This window comes from Antechinus flavipes, chromosome 4, assembly GCF_016432865.1.
Source record: "Antechinus flavipes isolate AdamAnt ecotype Samford, QLD, Australia chromosome 4, AdamAnt_v2, whole genome shotgun sequence".
Classification (NCBI taxonomy): domain Eukaryota; kingdom Metazoa; phylum Chordata; class Mammalia; order Dasyuromorphia; family Dasyuridae; genus Antechinus; species Antechinus flavipes.
Window position 1 is genome coordinate 479182612 of NC_067401.1, and position 19962 is coordinate 479202573.

The 19962-nt window shown below is 51.7% G+C and overlaps 1 protein-coding gene across 2 annotated transcripts in view; it reads left to right on the forward strand.

Annotated features, from left to right (window-relative positions):
* The first annotated feature begins 3914 nt into the window (after positions 1-3914).
* PIK3R3 (phosphoinositide-3-kinase regulatory subunit 3) overlaps positions 3915-19962 on the forward strand; it is a 51537-nt gene continuing 35489 nt past the window's right edge. The window contains exon 1 of one of the 2 annotated variants that reach the window (XM_051999842.1): positions 3915-4226. In XM_051999842.1, the coding sequence (XP_051855802.1) occupies positions 4079-4226 (148 nt within the window). In that variant the 5' untranslated portion in view covers positions 3915-4078. Of the gene's footprint in view, positions 4227-4304; positions 4328-19962 lie in introns of those variants that run through there. The other variant, XM_051999843.1, reaches the window with a different exon arrangement.

Consider the following 19962-nt stretch of genomic DNA (forward strand, 5'->3'; position numbering starts at 1 on the left):
TGAAGGTGAGTGAGCTACTGGGGGAGGAGGGAGAGGAAGAAGGGGGAGGGCAATGCTGTAATTGCTTAACTTTTCACAGAAAGCCCAGACAATAGGCCAGGCCAGTAAAGGGCAGTTTATCCCTGTGGAATTACAGGAAGATGCTATTATTCATTCTCTGAACTTAAGTCGTACATTTTTTAACTTTCAGAGGACTGCGTGGTCAACAGTAATATCATCCTATGGTACAAATAGATAAATGAAGGCAGAAGGAGAGGGGAAAGAAGAGATAGAAGAGGGAAGGGAAGGAAGGGAAAGAAAGAGAGAAGGAAAAAGAGAAACTGGGAAAGGGGAAGGAGGGAGGGAAGGAGGAAAAGAAAGAAAGAGGAGGGGAAGAGAGGGAGGAAAGAAAAAAAGAAAGCAGAGGAGTGGGGGAGGGAGGGAGAGAGAGGCAGCTCCTAAAGTACCCAGCCTTGTGACCCAGGACTTGGCACTCAGGGCGCTGAATTTGCTCCACGCCCAGACCAAATATAATTCCCTAGCATGGAGGGGAGCCAGAACACCAGAGCTAACAGTCCCTACCTTTGCCAAAACTGCCTGGGGCTGCTTAGGGATAAGCAGTGAGAACCTCACTTTTGTCTCAGCAGGGGGGCTGCCTCTTCCCAGGGCTGTGACTGGCCATCAGGCTAGGGGAGCCATTCAGCCCTGTCGCTGAAGGAAGCTCCTCCCCGAGTCCCCCCAAAGAAAACATCCCCTTGGGGGGGGTAGCTTGTCCCATCGATCCTCTGGAAGCCCAATTGGTCACTGTACTGAACCCAACTGCTAAAGTCTTTCCAGGACCCCCCTGTCATCCTTATATAAATTGTTCTGGTTCTGCTCACTCCATTCTGTGTCAGTTCGGACAAGTCTTCCTTTGTTTTTCTAAAACCATTCATGATTTCTTATAGAACAAAAGTATTCGGGAACAATGTTGCGTTCCTCAGACGTCTCCCGAACCAGGACTTAGAGTGAGAAGGGGGAGAGGAGAAAAGGGGGAGGAAGGTTTCTGAAGCATCCCTTATGTGTCAGGGATTATTGTCCTCAGTGTCCACGACTGTCTTTCTAGTAGGGGCTATTCTTATGTTCCCTAAACATGCAGAAATTGAGGTAGGCGGAGGTTCAATTACTTGTCCAAGACCACACAGCTAGTGCCCGTGGCAGGATTTGAACTCAAGTCTTCCCGGCTGCAGACCCAGCCTCTCCCTGTTGGAGAGGACCTTCCTAAAAGGGAGACAAGGATGGAGAGTCGCTCCCGAAGGCTTTCTCCTTGGCCCAAGCCTTCAGCTCTCCGAGTCAGAGGAATAGGGGTGGAAAGAGCTCTAGGAGAGCATTTAGCCGAGAAGAACCGCCCCCTGGCTTGAAGGAGGAAGCACCTGAGGCCTGGTGGGAGGAGGGACTTTGTCCAAGGTCACCTGGGGAGCCAGCTGCAGCGCTGAGGTTGGCACTCAAAGCCTGCTGGATTCCCGAACTTTGAAAGGGCTCAGCTCCCGTGGGGGGGCGGGGGGGAAAGCTTTGTTTCATGGGGGCGGCAGGAAGCAGAGGCGGGATGGTCCAAGCGGCGGCGGCTGCCTGAAGATTCGCCTCCTTTCCCTGCCTTTTTTCTTTCTCCCTCATTTTTCCGGAGTGAACAGGGACGTCGCTGGGAGAAAACAAAGCCACCAGCTTCGGGGCTCAGCGTACTCTGTCTGGTGTGCTGCCCAAGCCCGACTCTGGGGCTGGCGGGGAGGCAAGCGGCCGTCCGGGCGGGCTGGGGAACCTGTGCCAGGGACGCGGCCAAACCCGCGGCTCCCGGCTGCCTTTGGGAAAGCTCGGATCTCCGAGCGCTGCTACTTCGGCCCAGGGTTTCCTACGTCCCCCATCCCTGCGCCCCCACCCCCAGCAGGGGAGGCTCACTGGCTCGTCCGGACTGAAGGCGAAGTGGGGGAGAAGGAGAGGCGGGTGCGCTCCCTCCCCCCAATACTGCCCAGCAGCCCGGGGTAGGAGGGGCAGGAGGCGCGGCGGCCTCCAGGCCCGCGGCTGCTGCCAACAGGAGCACAATGGGCTTTGTTACTCCTGGGGAAAGAGGAAATCTAGTCGTTCTCGCCTCCTCGCACGGCATTGTCCTGGGGCCTCAGTCGCAGTTCCTGACACGGTACACATGCTATACGCGGGGCCTTGCCCTGTTGCCGTTCTAATTATACCCCTTTTTCTGGCTGCTCCCGATCCGGAGACACTGGGACACTTGCGTGTTCCTCCCGGAGCACTGACTGGAATCACTGAGGTGGGAGAGAGGAGCCGAGTCCTCCTGGCCAAGGATGCCCCCAGGGCTCAGCTCCCAAAGTCCACACTTCTGTTCCGCTGCGGGCTGGGCCGGACCGGGTCTCGGCCAATCTCTCCGTCTCTCTCCGTGTGTCTATGTGCTTGTCTCTCTCTGTTTCTGCTTGTCCCTGTCAGAGAGACTCCTGACTTTGTATCCCTCCCCCCCCCCAGGGCATCCCCCTTCCCCAATTAATGGACAGCTCCAGCGGAGAAGTCTTTCCGAACACTCAGCCAACCCAGGACTCGCCCAGAGCTGGAAGCCCGAGACCTCAGCCGCTTCGCTTCTGGCGCTTTGGGCTTCTCTTCCCCTGCAGAAGCGGAAGGCGGCCCGGCCCTCGAAGTTCTGGGTCCAGGAAGCGTCCCAGGAGCCCGGGCGTGCCGTGGGCCGTACCTGCACACGTGCGGCCGAGACGTCGGGACCTGCGCTCCCGGGGCGGACCGGAGTCTGCACGCACGTACTGGTGTGCGGCCGGGTACCTGTGCAGGGCGCATTGTGTAAGAGCCTGCGCAGCCGGCGGAGCGCGGCCCGGATAACGCACGGCGGCAGGGCTGCGGGTGGGGGTTTCGGCCCATGTAACAATGCCCGGGCCGGGGTATGAGTCCGGACAACGTCTAGCACTGTGGGGGTGTCCGGGAGCCCGTGCACAGCATTGTGTCATGCGTGTGCAATGCACAGCAGAAGGGGCCCGGACAATGCACAACATATGTCATCATGGTGTCCTGCGGACGTGCACACGCGTGTGTCATGTGTGTGCAGTTCACAGGGATGTACATGCACGTACATGTCTATGCGGGGGGGGGGGGGCTGCTTCTCCCGCCCCTTGGCCTCTGTCTCCAGGCAGCACTAGCACGAGCTCAGCTCCTCCGCTAGCTCCTCCCAGCCCCGCCCGGCCCGGCCCGGCTCGGGCCAGCCCCGCCCCCTCTACTGCTCGCTGTCTCCGGGCAGCCGGAGCCCCCCGCGCGTCGGGCTGAGCCAGCCGAGCTGAGCCGCGCGCTCAGGGCCGGGCCGCCTCCCCCGCCCCCTCCCAGGGCCCGCCCCTTCTGCCTTTGTCCCGCTTGGTAACTGGGATCCCGACCAATCAGCGACACACCGGCCGGCGCCGGCCGCCTTCTGATTGGCCCGCTGCCGGGCGCGCAGCCGCCTCGCGCGGCCTCTCCTGGAGCAAGGCAGACAAAAGACGCAGGCTCCCGGCTCCGGCAACCAGCCTTCACCAATCACAGCATCCTGCTCTGCCCCCGCCCTCCCCCCGCGGCTCACAGGCTCCCGGCCCCAGCGCCCGGCGCCTGGCCAGCTCTTGGGTCGTACCACCATACTCCAGTGCGAGGGAGAAGTTTCTGTAGGAGGTGACGGATAGGAGAGCTAGACCGCAAAGTCCTCCCCTTTTCTACCGCCTCCTTACGTATTCTTACAGCGAACTTCGACCGTGTCCCTCTTGGACACGGTCCAAAGAGAGAGAGAGAGGAGCCGAGAGGCTCCTGCAGTTCGAGACGGGGGAGACCTACGCTCCCCTCCCCCCGTTCCCCCAGACAGTGCGGCATTGGTCTCTCCCAGGCGGGAGGCGGGGCCGGGCCGGGGGCAGGACGGGCGGGCTGTCCACTCCCCTCCCTCCCCTCCCTCCGCGCCGTTAAAATGAAACTCTAGTGGCCAGAGCCGGAGCCGGAGCTGGGACTGCAGCCGGGCCGGGGCCGAGAGCGGGCGGCGAGCCCGGGGTGGCGTACGTGTGGGGAGCGGAGCAGCGCGGCCAGCCCCCGCGGGACAGCAATGTACACGCCGCCGTGGGGCATGGAGCGCGAGGACGGCGGGGAAGGAGAAGGCGAAGGCGGCGAGGGAGGCGAAGGCGAAGACTGGAGGGACGTGACCATGCCCTACTCCACTGAGCTCATCTTCTACATCGAGATGGACCCCCCAGGTGCGGGGGAGGGGGACCATTCAGGGGGAGGGGCAGGGGAAGGGGGGGGACGACGTCCTGCCCTGCCGAGCTCTTCAAATGCAGCGAGATGGACCCCCCAGGTGTGGGGAGGGAGGGGGACCGGGGGCCAGAGGGGGAGGGGGACGGTGGGAGAGGAAGAGGGGACGAAGTCCTGCCCCGCCGAGCTCTTCTAAGAAATCGAAATGGAACCTCTTTCCCCCTAGGTGCGGAGGGGAGGAGGGAGGGCGACGGGGTACCTTGCGGGGGCAAGGGGGACCGAGGGGTACTGAGGGGAGGACTATGTCCTGCTCCGCCGAGCTCAGCTAAGACAGCGAGGAGCCCCCCCCCCCCTCAGGTGAGGGGAGGAGGATGGGGGATGGGGACCAGCTGGAGGGGGAGGGGACAATGTCCTACTCCGCTGAGCTCATCTTCGACATCGAGATGGACCCCCCTCCCAGGTGCGGGGGGGGGGGGTTTGAGAACGACGATGTCTTGCTCTTCCCAGCTCATCTTCTAGGTCGAGATGGACCTTCCTCCCCCAGGTGCGGGGAGGGGGCTGCTGGAGGGAGGGATAGACAGGAAGGGGAGGGGAGGAAGGGTGCAGTGCTCCGCTGAGCTCATCTTCTACATCGAGAAAGGGACCCCCCCCCCCAAGTGCGGGGAGGGGGACACAGCCTGGAGGGGAGGACAGCGATGTACAATCTGCGCTTCTAGACTGAGATGACCACCCCCAAGTTCGGGGAGGGGGCTAATGGGGAGGGTAGAAACTAGCTGGAAGGGGAGGGGAGGATGCTGTGCTCCGATGAGCTCATCTATGCCGAGATGGACCCCCCCCCCAGGTGCAGGGGGAGCGGGCTGCAGAGGGGGAGGGGGAAGGATACCCTGCTTCCCTGAGCTCATCTTTTCGTTGAGACGGACTGAGGTGGGGTGGGGGGAGAAAGCGAGCTGCAGGGGGGAGAAGGACCAGCTGCGGGGAGCTGCTCTTGAGAGTTCATTCAGTTCATCTTATACGTTGAGGTGGACACCCCCCCCCCAGGTGCAGGGACAAGGGAGGAGAGTGCCCTGCTACGATGAGCTCATCTTCTGCATCGAGATGCCCCCCCTCCTTCACTGTGCGGTGGGGAGGGGGCTCGGGGTATACGGTGTCCTGCTCTTCCGAGCTCTTTTTTGCATCGAGATGGACACCCTCCTGCCCCCAAGAGGGGTTGGGAGAGAAGGGGATGGTGCGGGCTCCTTCGAGCTCGTCTTGTTCATTTAGATGCCCCTCCTCGGCTTGGGAGTGGGGGGGAAGGGCTGGGGGGAGGGGGTTATTCATGGGGAGGGGGTGGGGATGATGCCAGGCTTTCTCGGAGCCTTACTTAGCGATTGGTGTGGGATAGGGGCTACTCCGGAAAGACGATGCCCAGGTCGGCAGAGCTGATTTTCTTCCTCGAAACGGACCTTCTAGGTCCAGGAGATGGAACTGGGGACCAGTTGGGGGAAGGGGGGGTGAAACTGCTCATCCGCCCCGAAATGGCCCCTCCAGATGCAAGCAGGGTCTGGGGAGCCGCACGGAGGGAGGAGAGGGTGCCCTCCGTGCTCCTCCCGCCCGCGGGGCTTCCACGTCCGGATAGAGCCTCCCTGGGGGCCCGGCCCCGACCGCTGGGAGGGAGGAGAGGTGCCCCTGCGCCCCTGAGCTCCCCCCGCCGCCCGGAGGTGGGCCGTTCAGGTGCACGGCGCCGGCCCCTCCTTCCTTTCTTTCTCCTGCGTCCCTAGGGGCGGCTGTTAGAGAGCAGCCCGCCGGGCCGGGCTCCCAAAGTTTGAAGGGAGACCCTGGACTTCGGGTGTGTCGGGGGACTGGGCAGGCTGGGCAGAGCTGGCGGCGGGGGTGGGCGCGGCCTCCCCTTCCCCCCTTTCTCCTGATCTTCGCTACCTGTCCCGAGCCCTTGGATTTGACAATCTCACCCCAGGGGCGGGGGGAGGGGGTTGGGGCGGGGCGGGGCCCGGGGCGGGGCACGTCTTCGGGCAGGGGTGTGGCAACAGCCCCCCTCCCCTCCCCGTCCTTTCTTTAGCCTTCTTAAGTGCTTGCTGGTACGTGCCGTTGGGCGCTTAGTTCTTTCCTTTCTTTGGAAGTGGGGTGCAGGGGGAGGGAGCTCCCGGCCGAGGCCGGTCCCCTCCCGTTCTCCCTCTCCCCTCCCCGGGGGCCGCCGGCCAGCGCGGGGGCCCCACCAGACATCCGTGCCCCTCGGATTCTCCCGGAGGCCGGGGGAGGCACTGGAAGGCGGACCTTTGCGGCGGCCCGCGGCCAGCCCCGCCGCTCACTGTGGGCGCTCTCCAGAGCTTTGTCCCCGGCCCTCCCTTCCAGGTTTTCTTTCTTCACGAGTCCCTCCGCTAGGAGGGGGACAGGAAAGGGAATCTGAAAAGTGGCCGGCAAAGGGGGGAGGGGGAGAAGAGGGAGTTTCTTTCTTTTGGTTTCTCAGCCCATCCTCGGGACAGTCAGATGTTAAACCTCATCAGCCTGGATCGATAGCACCTGATTGTTTGGATTTCGGGGGGGGGGTCTTTCTGACTCCTCGTTTTTGTTCCCCGGGAGGGGTATTTCCTGACGCTAACCCGCGACCAGGGGAACTTCATTGGCAGAGTGTATGTGGCAAAGCAGGTGCCCCTTTGTGGCCCTCAAAGTGCAGGCGGCCCGCCCGATGGGAGCACCCCCAAAGCCCTTCTCCTGGCGCTGCTGCCCATTGAGGACACACAGGAATTGTTAGGCTTTTGTTTGTTTCTTTAGTTGTCTCTCCCCAGTCATAAACTGGGTCACTGTAATTTGTATATTAGAACGCTATAAATGCCCCCCCTGGCTTTAATCTCCCTTTCTTCGTTGCTGTCGGGCATTTTGCTTTTTTCTCTTCCTGGAGACTAGAATTTTCCTTTATTAAATCTGCGATCGTGGATTGATGGCAGGGACAGCTCAGGAATGTTTAGTCAGGATTGCAAGATCTATTGGTCGTGGTGGGGATTTTCCTCCTTTGTTTTCTCCCAACAGAAAAGACTCTGGTCTCCTAAATGTGTTTGTGGTTTATAGGACCGTCATTGGTGTGTGTGTCCCAGCTAATAAAGCAAGGTTAGGGACTCTGGTCTTCACATTGTCCAAGCTGCATTGTTCCCTCTCTGTCCTTTCTAGACTTCCCGCGGGAGCCGGCTGGGGGAATAGGGTGGGAGGGGGAGGGGGAGGACCAAAAGGACCCCCAGGAATCATGGAGAATATGAACCTCGTTAATATGGGCCGGGAAGGGTTTGGAAGCCGGGTGGCCACAATCCAGGTTGTATGACTGGTGGAGACGCAATAGTGGAGCTTCGAGAAAAATTTCATTGCTAGCTTGGTCATTGTCAGAGATCACAGTTTTAATAGGAATAACATCAGCTAACATTCAAGTAGAGCTTTAAAGGTTTGCAAAGCACTTTGCAGGTATTATCGATCTCATTTGATCCTCACAAAAACCCTGGGAGCTAAGTGCTGTGATGATCCTCATTTGACAGATGAGGAAATTGAGGTAAACAAAAATAAATCAACTTACCCAGGGTCACACAGTAAGTGTCTGAGACAGAATTTGAATTCAGGTCTTCTAGAGCTCCATCTTCTGTACCCCAGGAAAGGGGGCTGCTGTTACAGTGAAGAAGGTTGGGTTCCACCCCGCCTTCAGTACTTATTAGCGCCCCCTTAGCTAGGGCATGTGGCAGGATCTCCTTGAGGGGAGCAGAGATGGCCCAGCCTATCCAGGGCTCTTTCCAGGCCCAGCTAGGCTACCTTGCTAAACTGAGCCATATGGCTTAAGGAGGAAGTGGCTTTTCTAAGGTCACCAAGTTAGTGGTGGAGCCAGGACAGCACCTGGGCCTTCTGCTCCTCGTTCATCACACCCGGTTATTTATGGCTGGGCAGCCCGAAGCCCCGGATAGGCGGCTGCCTGCATCTGGCTCTTTGTCGGTGATTTGGATGCATTTGCACTAATTCTAAGGATTCTCCCATCTCCTGGTCCAGCTTTAAACTCCCTTCTGACCTCTTACCTCCCCTCTCCAAATGCCTGCAATAGACATCTTGAATTGGATGGCCGGAGACTTCTTAACCTCAACTGACCAAGACTGAACTCATTGTCCCCCAAACCCTTCCCACTTCCAAATTTGCCCTTATTGTTGAGGTTCCAGCCCCTTCCCCCAGGTTCCTCACCTCCTCACATCCCATCTGTTGTCAAGGCCTGTCCCTTTTACAGCATCTCCCTGCCCTGGTACAGACTCCATCACCTCTAGCCCCTGTTGGGTCCCCCGCCTCGACTCTCTCCCCCTGTCCATCCTCCATTCAGCCCCTGAAGGGATTTTCCTCAAGCACAGATCCAGTTATGTCATCCTCCCCACTCACCAAACTCCATCCGCTCCTATCACTTCCAGGATAAATTATAAAATGCTCTTTGGTCTCCCAAGAAAGGCTTTCAACACCTACACTTATCCCCCTGCCCCCATACACGCATTTTTCAGTCCCGTCCTTATACTGAAGCACCCCCTTCCCCTCTGCAGAACACCAGGTTTTAGGTGAGACTAGAAGGCTTCTGTGGCAGGTTGGTAAAAGTGATTCTCGTTGGGGGCTCACAAGCTAGCTGTGCTGACCCGTGTGGCCCAGGAAGCCTTCCCAGCTGCTCTCCATTCTGCGCATTTCCCTGTCGGTGGTTTCCAGTCTATCTTGTCCAAATTATTTGTCGGCATGTCATCTCCCCTTGCTCAACTGGGAGCTCCCTCGGTGGGAGTTGGACTTCTTTCGCCTCACTGTATCTTCAGGCTTAGCACAAAGCCTATCTTGTGCTTGTTGATTGACTAACAGACCCTCTCCCTATTCTTGTCTCCTTGTCAGCTGTGGGATTTCAGACAGATCCCTTCATATCTGTGGACCTCTGTTTCTTTCTCTGTCAGATGCGGAGGCTGGATGAGCCAGCCTTAGAGGTCAGTCCCTTGCAGCTCCAAAGTCTGTGATTATGAGACCCGGACCTCCCCCGGGCCAACTAGGTTGGGGGCGGCGGTCAGACACGGGTGGTGGGGCTGGTGTAGGTCAGTGGTGGCCCAGAAAGCCGGTGTGATCACTTTGTAAGGCTGCCTCATTCAAAGGAGAGCTTGGGTCCAGAAGCTGGGGGGTGAAAGTCCCAGCCGCTCCTTCTGGTCAGTATGGAGCCCTAGCGTGACTTAGCTGTGGAGGTCCCATGACATTGACAAGCGACCCAAGAGCCCAGGCCCTGAGGCCCTCAGTTAAAGGCTCTGGGATGTAGGGTGGACAAAAGAGCAGCTGAACCAGAGGATAGGCGAGCTATCTGTCCCCCAGTCCCTGGAGGCCCGCCCTGTAGAAGAAGGCCTCCCCAGCCGTGTGGCTCCTCTCCAGCCGAGTGGCTCTTTGGGAAGGCAGTCACTGGAGGTCAACAGGGTCAGCTGGGTGAGGGCCTTTGGTTGGAATGGGAGCTGGTCCTGGACCTGCCTTTCTTGATGGCCTCAGCCCCGATGGCTCTTTCTTTTACTAAATTTTATTGGGTGTCAATTATAGGTTAGACTACACCAGTGTAGTGACTTAGTAGTAGCATTGTGTTACTTGCTAGTGAGCCTTGGAGTCATGAAAAGCTGCATTCAAATCTGGCCTTAGATACTTCCAGGCTGGGTGACCCTGTGCAAGTCCCTTGCCCTGCCCAGTTCAGTTTCCTAAATGGTTAAATGAGGAGAAAAATAACCTCAACCTCCTAGATATTGTGAAGATCATTTCTTCGTGCTGACATATACTAGGCGCTTATTAACTGCTTAATTGCATGGGCCTCATGGCCATGATTATTTTGAAAGTAAGAAGAGATATAAATTGAATTGTTTGCATTCTCAATGAGGAGGTGCTGGGGATGGAGGAGAGAATCTGGAACTCAGACTTGTAAAAGTGAGTGTTAAAAATTGTACGTGAAACTGGGGAAAATAAAATGCTGAACAAATGGGGGAAACAAACGTGTGCTATCCATTCTGGTTGTGTTTCTTTGCATTGTGATGTCAGTTTACAAAGCACTCTCCTCAGAGCAGCCCCTCAGGTGGATGCTGCAAACATTGTCGTTATTTTTCGTCGAATAAGTTAACATGTGTAAAATGCTTTGCACACCTGGAAGCCCCGTGTCAATGCTCGCTGTTGTTTTCCAGACAGGATGGCTAGTAAGTGGCCTAGCCAGAAATGGCCCCCAGGGGCCTGGCTCTAAACGGGGCTCTGTCCTGTCATTAGGAGGCCCTGCTGCTCTGTGTCTGTGATCTCCTTAGAGACACTCTCCTTGTGCCTCTTAGACTTTAGAGGGAATTTACCTGACTTAAGCCGGCTCGAGGGGGTTAGACTGACCCCAGAGAAGGGCTTCCTTCCCAGCACCTCCCCCAATTTATCTGCAGACTAAATTTTGTCTTCCCCCCACTCCTGACTCTTTTATCTCAATGTTCTCTGAACTCTTAGCCATCCCTATCTTATCCTTCTCTAACTTGTCCTAAATGGAAATGCCCAGAACTGAACCCAAAAACCCAAACGTGGCTGACAGGCCCAGAGGGGCCCCTGCATCTCAAGAACACGCTCCCTTTCTTGGGTACCATCTCACTGATCCATTAAGTCATATCTCCCCTACCTTACACTTGGGATTTCAAATTTTAACACCAATATAAGACTTTATCCCTATTAAATTTCACCTTATTACAGTCTTCCCATGTCGCAGCTTGTCAGGATTTTTTGTGTCTTGACTGCCATCTATTGTATCAATTATCCCTTCTAGCTTTGTCCTGATTCAAAAGCCCCATATCTCTGCTTTTATCCTAGTCATTGATTAACAGTATAAAATGGCACAGAGCTGAGCATGAGCTCCTCATCCTCACTGCCTTTCTACTAGGATTTCTGTGACAAGCCTGTTCTGATCCTCTCCCTCACCTTGTCCTTGCTTCTCACTCTCCCTCGCTCCCTTCCTCCTCTCTTTTCTCTGTCTCTCTTTCCCCCCAACCTCTGTCTTTTCTGTATTTGTTTCTGGCTCTCCTCTCTCTGCTCTGTTTCAGTCTCTCTCTCTTTCTCTCTCTCTCTCTCTCTCTCTCTCTCTCCTCTCTCTGTCTGTCTCCCTCTCTCTTTTTCAATACTTCTGTGTCTCTGGCTCTTTCCCCCCCCCCCCCCGTCTTTCTCTATTTTTCTGTCTCTCCCCCCCCCTTTTCTCCCTCTGTCTCTGTCACTCCCTCTCCCTCCTCTCTCTGCCTCCCCCTCTCTCTGTCTCTGTGTGTCTCTTACACGCACATACACTCACTCCTCTATATATTGTAACCTCCCAGCAGAATGTAAGCTCCTTGAGGGGCAGACCTTGCTTTTGTTTGTTCTTGGTTCCCCACCAACTTCTGGGAAGCCAGCTGTCCTATGCAGACTTGTTATATTTGTATGTATTAGATTGGAGCACTCAGACAAGGTTTCCCAAGTTGACACCGAGTATGAATGCTCAGAAAACCGGGAGCTAGCTAAAATGGAGGGGTAGCTACTGTCTCCTCCTCAGCATGGAATGGACCCCTGCTCACTTGGAGGCCTTTTCAAAGGGAGGCTGGAAGAGCACTTGTCTGCGGTGCCATTAAGTTGAGCCCTGGTCAGGTCCAGATTGCAGCAGATGGCTTCTGAAGCCCTTCCATTTCTGATTTGGGCCCAGAGAGAGGAAATGGGCCTTTGTGCTGTGATCAGAGAGGGTGGACATTATGGAAAGGTGATATCAAGGCCCAAAGGATGGAGAGGACTGCCACGGGCAGGGAAGGAAAGGGAGGAAGGAGTCCCCAAAGGGCAAAAAGGAACCATGTGCAAGAACTTGGCCAGTTTGAGCAGTGGGAGGTTATGCTGGGAGGAAGGGAGGGAGGCAGTCCCTCAATCCCAGCCGTTGGAATTCACTTTCTTGGATAGATTCTCCCCCCCCCCCCCCCCATCTCTATGTGGTCTTGACAATGACAGCAAGGACCTTCTCAGGTGTTTGATTAAAAATCTAGGTATCCCTCAGATTTACGGGGTTCCCCAGGTTAAAAAACTGATTAAAAAGATAGGTTAGCCTGGCATTTCTGGGCTCTGCTTTTCATTTTGAAAGAAGCTTGATTAATAATGCCTTTTAAAAGTTACCCCAGTCACTTTCTATTATAGACTTCCTTCACTCTCCCTCATAATAAAGAAAAGGGGTTCAAAAAATCCCCAATTCACAGCACCTAAGTCTAATGGTCTCTACCAAGAGGGGGGAGGCTGGTTTTCATCTAGAATCAAATTTAGCACCTCCTTCCCCTATTTAATCCCACTTCACCCGCCCCTTGATCTTGTCTTTATTTCTCTTGTAGTCATCAGGCTTTCATTGCTCAGCCTTGTTTCTCATGGGGAATTCCTAGCTTCAGAGGTCCCAGAATCCTCCTGGAGAACAATTCCTCCCACCTTGATGTATATTACTGGAGGTGGGTCAATCCAAAGGCCAGATGGAAGATAAAAATCTTAATTAGCATCAGTTGATGGGTTTGGCGGTTGGGTCACTTAAACAAAGAGAGGGATACTATAGAGCTTTGCATAACCTTAGGGCTGAAGGAGCTTGTCTGGTGGGGCTGCCCGGGCTTTGTTTCTCTTCCTTTCTTATCTGGGTTAAATGACTTGTTCAGGGTCACACGCTCTTGTCTGAGGCTGGATTTGGCCCATTCTCTATCCCCTGTAGCACCTAGCTGACCCCTTCCCTCCCCTTACCCCACTCCCATCCACTTTCCTAATTTGGAAATCTGGAATAGTAGAGACAGGGAGTCAAGTGATTTGGAAGAGAATGTGTAAACTTTAGGCTTAAAACTTATTAATCTTGGGGTCTCAGGAATTGCAGAAATGAAATTTGTTCCAATGGAATAATGCATTTCTCTGAGGTTCGTCCTGGAAGGATAGGGAATCTCCAGATTGTGGCGGCCCCCTTCTAGGGAGATTCGTTAGAGTTTATCTGTTTGAATAAAATACCAATTGATGGTCTGTCTCTATTTACATTGCCCAATGATTCTAAGGTTGCTTTTTTTTTTTTTTTCTGGGGGCCTCTACACACATCACACAAGTTTCCCTGAATTCTCTATTTCTTATTTTGGCACAGTAACATTTGCTGATCAGTGAGCATCCTTTGTGGCCAGTTTTCTGCTGCTACCAAAAGTGTTGCTGTGTATGCCCCTTGAAGATGCGGCTCTTCTGTCTGTCTGACCTCCTTGGACACGAGTGGTCTCATTGCCTTCACATCCAGAATTTCAGATTGCTTCAGTTAGCGTCAGGGTTGTTGAGCTTGTCTTCCCATAATCCCAATAGCATTTTTTCTTGTTTTTTATCCTTTTTTTTCCTTGGTTTTGAAGGGATCCTCATCCTTATTCTCGTTTGTGTTTTCCCTCTCACTAACTTTGAGCACTTTTCCATGTATTTGATGATACTTTGTCTACCTGTTAAAAGGGTTCTTGTCCTCTTTCCCCTCTTTTGAGGAATGGCTTACACACATTTCTGTGTCAATTCACTTGATGCTCTCACCATCTAATGTTGAATGAAAACTCATCACTGCACACTCTTTCATCAGTTCTTTTTTTAAATATTCTTTTTTTTTTTATTCCTGGAATAGAAATCCAGAATTCTGCTTTTGTGGAAGTTCAGATGGACATCAAGTTTAATGATCTGAGCCAATTCTTTTCCTTTCTGGAGTCTTCAATGAGTCTTCCATAACTTCTTTGTTTTGCATTGAGCTTTGTTATTATTATCATTATTAAGCTTTTTATTTTCAAAACATACGCATGAATAATTTTTCAACATTGACCCTTACAAAACCTCACGTTCCAAATTTTCCCTTTCTTCCCCCCACTCCCTCTAGAAATGGGAATTTCTAGATGGTAAATATTCCAATATATGTTATACATATTAAAATGTGTTCAATGCAATATATGTAAACATAGTTGTACAGTTATCTTGCTGCACAAGAAAGATCAGATCAAAAAGGAAAGAAAATGAAGGGGAAAACAATGCAAAGGAACATCAACAAAAAGAGTGAGAATGTTATATTGTAAACCACACTCAGTTTCCCACGGTTCTTTCTCTGGATGGTTCTCTTCATCACAAGATCATTGGTCTGAATCAAGTCATTGTTGGAAAGAGCCACATCCATGAGAATTGATAAAATATTGTTGTTGCCGTGTACAATGATCTCCTGGTTCTGCTCACTTCACTTAGCATCAGTTCATGTAAGTTTTCCCGGTCTCTCTAAAATCATCCTGCTGATTGTTTCTTATAGAACAATAATATTCCATAAGATTCATATCTATATGAATCTTATGAATTATTATTGTTGTATAAGAAATGACCAGCAAGATGGATATTTATTGTTTTTTAGTTCTTTGCTAAAATAATATATTTTTACATTACTTTTAGAAAGGGTATTTACAAGGTAGACTGAATCCAGCAGAGGGCAAGAAGAGTGACTAAGGGTCTGAAAACTATTCTTCCTGAAAAGAATTGATGGATCTGCTTTAGATTGGAGAAAAGTATATTGTTTATGAGAAAAGAGAGATATGTTTGTTATCTTTAAGTATATCAATTTTATATTACATTAAAGTTTAATTATATTATGGAATATATCTTGTAACTGAGATGACTAGATGACACAACAAATAGAGCCTTAAGTAAAAAGACCCATATGTAACTTTAAAAAAAAAAAAAAAAAAAAAAAGATGAATACAGAGAGGCCTGGAGAGATTTATATGAACTGATGCTGAGTGAAATGAGCAGAACCAGGAGATCATTGTATATGGCAACAATGATACTGTATGAGGATGTTTTCTGATGGAAGTGGATTTCTTCGACAAAGAGAAGCTCTAATTCTATGATGATCAATGATCAATGATCAATGATGGACAGAAGCAGCTACACCCAGAGAAGAGACACTGGGAAATGAGTGTAAACTGTTTGCATTTTTGTTTTTCTTCCCGGGTTATTTTTACCTTCTGAATCCAATTCTTCCTGTGCAATAAGAGAACTGTTCGGTTCTGCACACATATATTGTATCTAGGATATACTATAAATTATTTAACAAGTATAAGACTGCCTGTCATTTAGGGGAGGAGGGTGGAGGCAGGGAAGGAAAAAATCAGAACAGAAGTGAGAGCAAGGGATAATGTTGTAAACAATTACCCAGACATATGTACTGTCAATAAAAAGTTATAATTAAAAAAAAAAGATTCATATACCATAACTTATTTAGCCATTCCCCATCTGATGGGCATCCACTCAGTTTCCAGTTTCTTGCCACTACAAAAAGGGCTGCCACAAACATTTTTGTACATGGGGGTCCCATTCCCCCTAAGCTTTATTTTTTTTTAAGAATTTATTTTATTCTCTCTTTTCCCTTCCAAATTGGAAAAAAAAAAAGGGGGGGGGTGGGAATCCTTGTGTCAAATCCACAATCAAGGGAGCCTAATGCCCATGTTGATCACAGCCAGAAGTGCCTGTCTTATTCTGCACCGCATCCATCACCTCACTGTCAAGAGGTTGGTAGTACCCTTTGTCATTTGTCCCATTGTGATCATTGCATTGATCAGACTTCCAAAGTCTTCCCATATTGTTTGTCTTTACATTGTTGTTGTTATTGCATAAATTCTCTTCTGTTCATTTTAATCAGCATCAGTGAATACAGGTTTTCCCGGGGTTTCTCTGAAACCATTCCCTTCATCATTTCTTATGTAGCAATAGCATTACATTACGTTCATATGCCATGAATTTGTTTTCTCATTCTCCAGTTCAAGGACATCCTCTTAGTTCCCAGTTCTTCACCACCACAAATGTCATGAATGTTTTTACACATGTTACTCCTTGTTTCTGTTGGGGCTAGATTTAGAAGTAGTGTCTCTGGCTCAGAGACTGGGCACAATTTAGTGACTTTCCAGAAGAATTAGATTGCTTCATAGCTCCACCAACCATGCATTAGGGCGCTCATTTTCTCATTGGCCCTTCAGCATTTCCATGTTGTTGTTGTTTTTATCTCATTGCCAATCTTAAGTGTTCTGAGATAGAAACAGAGTTGCTTTAATTATTAGTATATTGTATCATGTTATTATTCTCTAATTATTAATACCTTGTATCATGTTCTATTACTAGCTTGTATCTCTTGAAAGTTTGGTATTCTTTCTTTGAAAACTGCCTCTTTATTCCCATAGACCATTTATCAAATGGGGAATGGCTCTTATTTTTTATTAACTTTAATCAGTTCTTTATATATCTTGCAAATTAGATCTTTGTCTGAAAAAAACAAAGATTTTTTTAATCCAGTTAACTATTTCCAGTCTAATTTTAATTACATTGCTTTTGTGCAAGAACCTTTTAGTTTTGTGTAATCAAAGTCGTCAATTTTCCCTTTTGTGATCTTCTTCCTCCCTTGTTTAGTCATGAACTCTTGCCTCATCCCTTAGATGTGACAGGCGATTTCTCTTCTGCTCTAGATGTTGGTGATGTGACCTTTTATGCTAAATCATGTATCCCACATCTCGTGTTTATCCTTTCTTGAAGGATCTGTGATTTCATCTATGTAGATGCTTCCACTGACAGGTTGCCATTCCCCTTGGTGATTGTAACCATGACTTCTCATCATGCCTTTTATCACCTGCTTACAGGTGATCCTCAGGACTGTGGAGCATTTGGCTGATCCTGGGATGCCCGGTGGACTATTGCTGGGGCTTCCAGACGCTATCTTTCCAGATTGTTAAGAGAACCATCAAAGAAGGTCTCAGTTAGTCTGAATAAGCAGCCACATTATTCAAAATCTCTTTGCATTTCTCCATTGGATTGGAACCCAAGACCAGATTTTATATAATTAGTGCTTAGAGTAATACATGTGACCTCTCCAGGGATTTGTTCACACAATTAATGGGAACCCGGCTGTAATGGCAAGGAGCCCTGGGTTTGGCTTTGGCAGAGCTGTGATGGGATCCAAACTCTGTTCTTGCCACATGTGTGACCCCAATCCCTCCAGGTCTCAGTTTCCTCCTTAAAATCAATAGATGACCTGTATTTTTTCCTTTCTTTCCCCATTCCCAGGTCTGAATCCATGACTGTGCTCTATTCGCTTTGTCGTGGCTCAGGTTTTCTTTATTTTTTAGATTATATTGGTCTCATTTTATTATCAATAGCCATGATCTTTGCTGGGCTAAAGAGAGAATTTGTTCTCTCAGAGCAAGTAGGTCATGGAAAATATACATTTGAATCTCAAATATGTAGATATTGGCGAAATTCCCAGGCTTGTGACAGTGTGGAGTTGAGTCAGAGCTGGCAGTGTAGATACGGCTAAACGTGACTTTGAGGAGAGTATGGTGGCTTCTTCAGAGAGCTTTGGGGACTCGTTGGACTCTGAGGTCCCAAGCACACCCAGAGAGGTCGGCCGCCCGCGGGCTGCAGGATACCCCCGTAGCTCCTTTGCTGAGGCTACGTTGCCGGTGGATGGTGGAAGGGCTGTTGGTGCCCTTCTGTGAGCGGGCCTGGGCACAAACCTCGGGCCCACCAGGTCCTGCTAGCTGACTCAGCTGTGCCCCCTCAGCCTGCCTGAGCTACATGCTCCTCATGGGCAAGCTAGCCCAGCCTGGCGCCACTGAGAGGGGTTCAGCGTTATCCAGGGCAGCCCTCAGGCCCGACCGGACCTTTCAAGCCTGGTTAGAGTTCCTCTGGTCCCTGAGGGGGGGGAGGGTGATTGCTTAGTGGAGCAAGGAGCTTCTCCGGGGTCAACCGAGGAGTGCCCGACTCCCTGTCGTCTTGGGGGTTTAGTCAGTCAGTGAGGAGCTTAAGAAAGCTCCTACTATGTGACAGGCAGTGTGCTGAGGGCTGGGGATTCAAAGAAGGGCAAAAGACAAACAAATGGGGGAGGTGGCGTGCCACCAATTATGTGCCACATGAGATGTGAGGATGTTGGGAAATAAAAGAGAGAGCAGCCTTCCTACCGAAGGGGCACTTCACCCCAGACCTGATGGAAGATTGCACAAGGGAGCCACTGGAGCTTGAGTAGAAGCATCAGAACTGTGCTTTAGGAAGCTCCCTTTGACAGCTGAGAGGAGGGTGGACTGGAGTCTGGGGGACTGAGAGACCCCTCCCCCCAGCAGCTATTAGAACAGTCTGGGCCTGAGGTGAGGAGGGTCTGCCCCAGACGGAAGGGCAGCATCAGTGGAGAGAAGGAGTGTGTGAGAAAGATGCTCTGAAGGTGAAACCCAACTGATTGGCAGAGCCAGGGATGACCTCTGCCCTTGGACTTGGTTGGTTGGGAGGCAGAGCTGGGGATGACCCCTGCCCTTGGGCCTGGCTGGTCGGTAGGAAGAGCTGGGGATGACCCCTGCCCTTGGGCCTGGCTGGTCGGTAGGAAGAGCTGGGGATGACCCCTGCCCTTGGGCCTGGCTGGTCGGTAGGAAGAGCTGGGGATGACCCCTGCCCTTGGGCCTGGCTGGTCAGGAAGCAGAGCTGGGGATGACCCCTGCCCTTAGGCTTGGCTAGTTGGGAGGCAGAGCTATGACCCCTGCCCTTGGGCCTGTCTGGTCGGGAGGCAGAGCTGGGATGACCTCTGCCCTTGGGCCTGGCTGGTCGGGAGGATGGGGTTATCCTTAAGACTAATTGGGAAGTTAGGAAGAAAGGGAGGTTTGAGGCATGGGCAGCTTCATCCAGTCCCGGTGGTCAGGAGGCAGCTGGAGCTGCAAGGCCAGAGTTCAGCAGAGAAGCTGAGGCAGGACGGGCAGTTCTGATAGCTAGCAAAGGGATGGTAATTGAGTTCATGGAATGCAGTCACTAAGGGACACAGTATAGAGAGAGGGGAGTCGGGGACAGCCCAGGGGGACCCCCAAGGTTAAGAGGGCATGATCTGGAGGAGGATCTAGCAAAGAGACGGAGCAGGATGGTCAGAGAGGTAGGGGAAGAATCCTGAAGTGTCCTGAAAGCCTAGAAGGGAGAGAGAGGATCAGAGAGGAAAGAGTGACCAGCAGCCTCAGAAGCCACAGAGAGGTCAAGGACAGTGACGTGGGAGAAAAGGCCTCTGACTTGGCAGCTAAGAGATCAGTCTCTCAGCAGGTACTCCATATAGAAAGAAGGATTTCTGGTTCTTTATGTTAAAATTTCTAAAAAAGCCGTGGCATCCCACACTTGGGGAAAATAGGCTCTCTGAAAACTGGAGAAGAGCAGCGTAGGTGTTTCTAGCTGTCTTTCTTTCTTCCAAAATCTCCAAAATCTGGGTCACTGCTCAGGGAGGACCATTGGGATCTTTGTTGTGGTGTGAGTAAGGATTTCTCCTAGTACGTTGGCGTGTCCTGATTGGCTTCAGGTCAGAGTTTGTCTTGATCACTGGGAGACCCCTGGCTGGGAGGAGGAAGTGCTCCTTGGGATCCGGGAGCCCTTGAGCCCTATGGCAGCCTCCCTTTTTCTTGCAGATGGAGGAGGGAAGGGCAGGAGACACATAAAGGAGAAGGAGGAGGCCCTTTAGAGAAAGAAGGTCAGACTTCAGAGGGCAACCTTTGGAGAAAGGGTCAGGGTGGAGAGGGGAAAGCCAGTCAGAAGACTTGATGAAAAGGTGTCCTTGTTGCTGATAGACTTTTGAGGGACGGTTCTCCCTCAGGGAAAATCCCCTTCCAAGCTCTGTGACACAAAATGAACTCGGAAGGTGATCTTCTGCAAAGAAAGTTTTTGTAGCCATACTATTTATAATGTGAAATTGAAAAA